Source organism: Acanthisitta chloris, unplaced genomic scaffold (assembly GCF_000695815.1).
Source record: "Acanthisitta chloris isolate BGI_N310 unplaced genomic scaffold, ASM69581v1 scaffold21520, whole genome shotgun sequence".
Taxonomy (NCBI): Eukaryota; Metazoa; Chordata; class Aves; order Passeriformes; family Acanthisittidae; genus Acanthisitta; species Acanthisitta chloris.
The window spans coordinates 16006-23597 of record NW_008651418.1 but is presented as its reverse complement, the minus strand read 5'-3'; the positions used below and the strand labels follow the sequence as shown (position 1 = coordinate 23597).

General features: G+C 44.4%; 1 protein-coding gene across 1 annotated transcript; it reads left to right on the top strand.

Moving 5' to 3' along the window:
- The first annotated feature begins 5784 nt into the window (after window positions 1–5784).
- Window positions 5785–7590, top strand: MB21D2 (Mab-21 domain containing 2). Its single transcript, XM_009073253.1, has one exon. The coding sequence runs from the start codon at window positions 5785–5787 to the stop codon at window positions 7045–7047; it is 1263 nt and encodes a 420-aa protein (XP_009071501.1). The 3' UTR covers window positions 7048–7590.
- The last annotated feature ends 2 nt before the right edge of the window (window positions 7591–7592 follow it).

Here is a 7592-nt window from a genome sequence, read left to right as displayed (position 1 = left end):
GCATCCAAACCTCTTGTTTTGTGGGGATTAAGTTACCTACAAAGTAAGAAGGAACAGGGGGAAGAGAAGATATCAATCAGAATGTCGTCTCAGGTATTGGATTTCTCTAGAGAAAATCTCAATTTTAATTCCGTAGGCTTTCTCCTGGTGTGTGAGGGAGAGAGAAGTGGGGAGAAGGACACTGCTAACTTTGTCCAGTTCTCCTTTCCCTCCCTTCTGTCCATGTGGACGTGTTGATGTGTGTAAAGCATCCTGGTGTCCCAGTTCCTGTGATCCTTCACGGACAGCACTCTGTGCCTAGACTGAACCCACGGTGCTTTGGACCTTTGAGCAGGGTTGGAAAGAGTACTCTGGCATTTCTGAGCTCTAAGGTAGGGCTGAAGAGCAGATTCCAGGCATGTTTGTTCTGTGCTGCAGCTGTTTTTAACAGCTGACGTTACACAAACTTCTGCTTCTTCTCAAATCAGATTAGATGGCGAAGTCAGAAGGTGAGCAGAGAGGCTCAGTAATGAGGAGCAGCAGCAAACATGACCTTTGTGTGCTGAATTAAATGGTACAACTGCCTGAGGGCTGCAGCCAGCCCCTTGCCATTAACCTGCACTCTTTTCTGCCTGGAGAGAAGGGGCAAGTTCCTGGCTGTATACCCCACAGAGCAGCATCTATTTTTTTTGGTTCTGTTTCCTTTTGGTGGCAGTGGTTGCATACCTAAGGCATCAGGAAGGAAGGCTTCAAGAAGGAACTCAAAATTAGGAAATGCATATGTTAGAAATAAGTTTTTATGCCATTTTAATCTTGTGGTCAGTTTTTTCAAAGGCAAATTTGGCTGTTCCTCCTTACTTACACAAAGTTAGTCATGATATAGGATCAGATCTCAGCACACACTGCAATGGTCATGAAATCAGTTTATCTGAAATTCTGTTGTGGATAGAGAGCATCTTTGCATTGCTTTTTTTGTGTGGGTTTTTTTTTTTTTTTAATAGGAAGAACAGTCTCATTGTCATCTGCATCAGAGTCTCAGTTCATTCAAGGATGTGTCCCAAATGTAGGTGTTATATAAAATTAAAATGTCTTTTCTCTGTCTTTATTCTCTGTATTCACTGTATCACAGTGCTTGGAGTAGAAATAAATCGTTTTATCCTGACACTGAAGAAAGAACAATGGAACGAAATTCTGTTGATAGAACTCATTTGCTCACCTGTGTTACTCTGAATTGATGTTTAGTGAACCAAGCAGCAAGCTTGGCCTGCAGGTCCTGCTCCCAGTTCTCACAGTCCCTGCCTTTCTCATCTTGTAAGCATACTTACTGTTAGGATGCCAAATTATATAGCTTGGGAAGGTCTTAAACTAGTTACATGTCTAGGAAAACAGAACTCCTTTAAGGTGCTTTAGATAGAAGTGGTAACTGAAGACCAGTCTCTTACTTAGCAAAATACCAGCTTTGCCAAACAACCTTTTCAAAAGGACATGTCACACAAGGTACAACTGTAAATTATGTATTTTGCCTGGTACCAGCAAGAGGCATCTTAAGTACCAGTGAGCATACTTTGATGCCAGGAGAGCTGGTCCTTCAGCTAAAATATAATCTTTTTTGTGTTTGACTCTACCAATTCTGGGCTTGGTCTTTACAGACAACTCCACAGGGCTTCTATAAATCTCATGAGGTTATCTGTAGCCCCTGTTCCCTCCTCCTCCCAGGTGGTCCTGGTACTGAGATGGAAAGTAGCGAGCTCAAATGGCCCAGTGGTGCTATTATCTTAAGTATTTGGGTCAAGTACCAATCTTGATACTTTTCTTCCTTGTATTTGCACTTACATGCTGCTGAGCTGCAGTGCCTGCTTCTGTTGTACATTCATGTGGTTCTTTCAGCTTACATTTTGGCTGCAGAAACTTGGGATGAAAGCTTTGTGCCAGGGTAGTGCCAGGGTGGTGTGTGCCATACAGTGTTGGCTAATGGGATTCCTTAAAATCCCTTCACATTTCAAATAGATTTATGAGTAAGAGGGACAGTTTGAAGACATTGCAAACCCTTAAAGCCTAGTTGAATCCTGAATTTGGCCATCTCAACTATTTATAGACCACTCTATGCCTATTCTAAATACAATTTCCTCAAGAGAACCTAATCTCAACTCCCTGTTCTACCACTTCAGTTGGATCAGGAATGCTGCTTCCCTAGTTCTGTGGTAGAGCTGCAGATTTTGCTGGTTCAGGCCTTGAAGGGGAAATTCTTTGCCAGGCAGAACTCAAGGGTTTGGATTTACACTGCAGCCAGCCAGGTAGAGAGATATTGATGATATACTGGATCATTTCCTGTAGTCATTGCCTGACTATTTTTTAATATCCCTCTTCTGCTGGTAGGTCTTAGAGCTCTGGAGAGGGAAAATCACTTATTGGCAGTGTACAACACCTTTCCCTTTCAGGAGTCTTCAGTCTTGCAAACTAGGCTTAATAGTGAGCACACAAAACATTTTCTTTTTAGAGGAAGTGTAAAGAGTGTTCTGTGGGCAGAAAGCATTTTCTATTGCAAGGATGCTTGAATTTGGTCTTCTCTTTTTCTTTCTCTGCTATAGGGAAAATAAGTATCTCTTCTGTGGGAGATGTACTCACATGGCAGTGCTTGAAGAGCTGTGCCTCTGACTCTATGGGACAGTTTTTCCTGAAATGTTTCCTACCCACCAGCAGAAGCCTCCTCTTTGCTGGGTGGTGTTTTGTGACCCCACTGGCAGTACAACAGGCTGTACAGGTTTGCTTTGTGTTAGTGGAGGCAGGAGTGCAGTAAGATGGTATGGAACTGACATTTCAGGAGTGTATCCTGCTCTCAGTTGGCTCTGGAGGTGGGTCATACGTGTTCACTGTTATTTTCCAGGCAGATGAGCATGGGGTGTCTAGTACACAGGGTTTGAGTTCCACTTGCTGTTGCTTGAATGGAGTCAGACTCTCAACTCTGTTACTCCCACATAAGGATGGAGGATCTCTTCAGGCCAAGAAAAGTAACTCATCCCACAGTAGATTCTGTAGTGGAGAATCTTTACCTTTTAGAAGATTCCTATGATATTCCTTTTCAGTCAAAGGCTCTGGCTATACCATAGGATAGAAGTTTTGGTGCAAAGGGCACATTGCAGAACTTCACAGAGCATTTTTCATCCTTCAAGATTAAAAATATTTTAAAATATTTAGAAAAATGTGTCCTTTATTGAATCCTAAAGATCTGAACAGTTTCTTCTGTAGGATAGTTACATTCTGTCTGCCTGTCTCAGGAACATCTGCAGATCTGCATGGCAGATGTTGCAGGTCACAGTCCCGAGTGGAAAAATTTGGGTCAGTGTAGAGGCAGGATAGAACCCTGCATATCCTGAATAGCTGTGCTGCCCCACAGTATGTAGTGACTTTAATCTTTGGAAAAAAAAGCAACTGCTCCCTGTCCCTGTGATGTGATTGACCCAGATTCTACTTCATGGGTCTTGGACTCAACTTACAACTGGGTATAAAGTACTAAGACTGCTTGCTCTGGTTCAAGGCCAGGATTCAGAAGCAATGTGCCATTAGTGGCTGCAGAAGTCATGTCAATTTAGGTACCCGTTAGAAAACCTCTTCTTCTGGGTACAATGAAGGAGTGTCTGCTACTTATTTGGCCTCAGGAATAGAGAAGCCTGTGCAAGGCTTTGCCACTCCATAGATCAGGGTAATGTAGCTCGCTGTGTATCTAAGCCTCACAAAATGTTTTTGAGGTTGACAGAAGCTTTTCTTGGTTATTAGCCTTTGAGGATGAACAGGGCAGCATGTGGCAAGATCACGGAATGGGATTAGCTCAGGATTTAGTAAGAAGAGTTTCTTAGGACTCCTTCGGAGCTCTTTCCTTCTCTTGCAGCCCCTGGAGCTGCATGAAATGGAAAGGGTTATGTTCTTGCCTGCCTGGCAGGAAAATAATCCCAGCTCAGTGCAGCAAAATGGACTGGGTCTAGTGTTCTTGGAAGGAATGAAATAACTAAAGTATATTTAACATGGAATTTCTTATGGAGGATGCACAGTTACACAGAATATTGTCCCAGTATGCATTCTGCTTCACACACAGGCCTCTTCCTACAGTCTCCTTGGCTTTTCCAAGGAATCATTGTCCACATGGCTTTAGATTTTGCTCGAGTCATGGCTTACCTATGTGCATGCGTATAGCATTTCCTTGCTCCTGTCCTAGCATGCAGGAAAGGACAGGTAAATCTCTCTGAAAACACGGCAGTGTCACTCAGCCTAGTGCACCCTTAGCACCTTGGGATGCTGCTGCTGCACTCTGCTAAGGAGACCCACTCAGTTCAGGCAGCATCTGTGATCCCATGGGGATGCATTACCTCAGAAAAGGTACTGCAGGCCCTGGGGCTATGCCAGAATGGGTGCTCAGACTCTAGTGCTGATCATTTGTGTTTCCGTAAAAAACATTCCTAATGTGTCTGTCTGTGGTTCCTGGGCTGACAGTGTGATTGGCAGCTTTCTGGCTCACTCTGTTGTGCCTCTGGCTAGTTATTCCTACTGATGTCTCTCTAAGACTGGTGTCTTTGTAATGGAAGGTCTCCATTTGACCACTCTTGATATAAACAAACTATATTGCCTTTCGAAGCTGGAGTCAGTACTGTGTGCCAACAAAAACTAGTACGTTTGTGCGTGTAAGGAATAATGATCTGTCCCTTTTGCAGTGCTTATAATAGCTTCAGCCTCTCCATTCAGAGTCACTGGCCTTTGTTCCCTCATGGCCTAGGTGTGTTGGCTGAACAGAGGCTGGGAAGGAACCAAAAGCTTTTTACCACAAGATGAACACCAGGAGTCAAACAGCCCAGATATCAGGAACAGACTACAGTGCAGAGCTCAATTTTAAGCCTAATTTGAACACCAAATGAGGTGCTAATATCTCAGCTACTGTGTGGAGTCTCTTCTCAGTCTGCTGTTCGTGCTCTATGAATATAGGATAGTGGTATATATAGAATACCCGGTGAAAAGTCAGCTTTGTGCAACTGGTGCGGGCAGTGCGGGGTGAAGGGAAGTGTCTGGGTTTGGTGATGAAAATAGAAATCTGTCTTCATGTCTGTGTTCTGGGGAGCTGATCAGATATTTTATGGCATGTTACCGTCATTGCAGCTTGAAGAACCTATCTCAGAGCTGGCTTCTTTAATTGCCTGATTATTTAACCTGCCTCCGTTCCCCCATAAGAGGATGCATTGCCTTTGTTCATGTTGCCTTCTCATCAGTAAATGTAAAGCAAATTGTAAAATCAGACCTGCTTGAACTAACATTTGGAGCTATTCATTTATTCATGCACGAACCAACCCCCTGATGTTGGTCCAGCTTTTTTCTTAGACCAGAGAGAAAAAAGAAAAGTGAGTCAACTAATACTCTCTTTTCTTTTTGAAGTGTTGGTGAAACATTTGGATACCATGGAAATGAGTGTCAATATGGTGAAAAACTCATTTAGAAGGTGTTTAAAAAGTTAAATTTAGTCCTGGAAGTACTTTGCTGTGTTTTACCAGAGGCTTCTGCTTTTTTCCGTTGCTCCCAGTTTGACATGTAGGATGGACTTCACCCATTCCTAGGAGTGCAGGGAAGGCCCTGTCCCGAATCAGGTGGGACTTTAGTCTTAGTGCTGGGCCTGACGTCCACTTGTGTCACGTGAACAGTGGTGAATACCTCTGGTTGTTTTTTGCTCCTGCTGGGCATAGAATGGCTTTTAATCCCGGTTAAATCCTGTGTGCCAAATCCGTTTGCCTTTTCTTGAAAGGACTTCTCTTTCTTTCTTTTGCAGGCATGGTTCAGAAACTTGACCAGAAGCTGCCTGTAGCCAATGAGTATCTGCTGCTTTCAGGTGGTGTGCGGGAAGGTGTGGTGGACATTGATCTCGATGAGCTGAATGTTTACGCACGAGGCACAGACTATGACATGGACTTCACCTTGCTTGTGCCCGCGCTGAAGCTGCACGACCGCAACCAACCAGTCACGCTGGACATGCGCCACTCGGCTTTGTGCCACTCCTGGCTGAGCCTGCGCCTGTTTGATGAGGGAACTATCAGCAAATGGAAGGACTGCTGCACAATCGTGGACCATATCAACGGGGCTACCAATTACTTCTTCTCTCCAACAAAAGTCGCGGACTGGTTCTATGACTCCATTAGCATTGTCCTCTCTGAGATCCAGAAGAAGCCCCAACGAGGGATGCCAAAGGTGGAAAAGGTAGAAAAGAATGGGACTATCATATCCATCATTTTAGGAGTGGGCAGCAGTCGCATGCTGTATGACATTGTCCCTGTGGTGTCCTTCAAAGGTTGGCCAGCTGTGGCACAGAGCTGGCTGATGGAGAATCACTTCTGGGATGGGAAGATCACAGAGGAGGAAGTCATAAGTGGGTTTTACTTAGTGCCTGCGTGTTCCTACAAAGGAAAGAAGGACAATGAATGGAGGCTGTCATTTGCCAGGAGTGAAGTGCAGCTGAAAAAGTGCATCTCCAGCAGCCTCATGCAAGCCTACCAGGCCTGCAAAGCTATCATCATCAAATTGCTGTCCCGCCCCAAAGCCATTAGTCCATATCACTTGCGGAGCATGATGCTGTGGGCTTGTGACAGGCTACCCGCCAGCTACTTGGCTCAAGAGGATTATGCAGCCCATTTCCTCCTGGGTCTCATTGATGATCTCCAGCACTGCTTGGTCAACAAGATGTGCCCTAACTATTTCATCCCCCAGTGCAATATGCTGGAGCACCTCTCTGAAGAAACTGTCATGCTGCACGCGCGGAAGTTGTCCTCGGTCCGCTCAGACCCTGCCGAACACCTTCGAACTGCCATAGAACACGTCAAAGCAGCCAACCGGCTAACACTTGAGCTGCAGCGACGGGGCAGCACCACCAGCATCCCCTCCCCACAGTCAGACGGGGGGGACACCAACCAGCCTGATGACCGATTAGCCAAAAAATTGCAACAGCTAGTGACTGAGAACCCTGGGAAATCCATCTCTGTCTTCATTAATCCAGATGACGTCACAAGGCCTCACTTCAGAATTGATGATAAATTTTTCTGAGCTTTTGTCAATGTTTCTTGGGATTTTTTTATTTTGTTTCATTTTTAAAGACTCTTGCGGCGTGCAGGATTTTCCGTTTGATTTTCCTTGATGACTTAGTCTCTTGGTTTTTACATATCCAGTGTAGATTGGATCTGTTGAGAAAAATCTGAATAAATTATAAATCCTGGTTCTGCAGGACGGTGCAGATTTTGAAACAGTATATTACTATTTCATATGCTGCTTTGTTTTTTTTTCACTCACCCAGCCCCATTGTCTGTGAGTAGTTTCTAAAGGAGAACATCCATCGTAAACACATGCCACAATCTAATGTAGGGTTTTTTAAAGTTTCCATAATTTATGTACATTGTTGGGCCTGGAGAAATGACAACTCACCTTCTGTTGCTTCAGAAATTCACTTCTTTTTTCCATGAGCTTCCATCACCCTAAAGAAATGAGGAGAGACTGGGTTGGAAAGCACTACTGGTATTTTGATGAGGCCAAATCTACTGGGCTGAAGCCCAGTTCATCTGTTCTTCACACTTCTCACACTAGGGGAGAAAGTG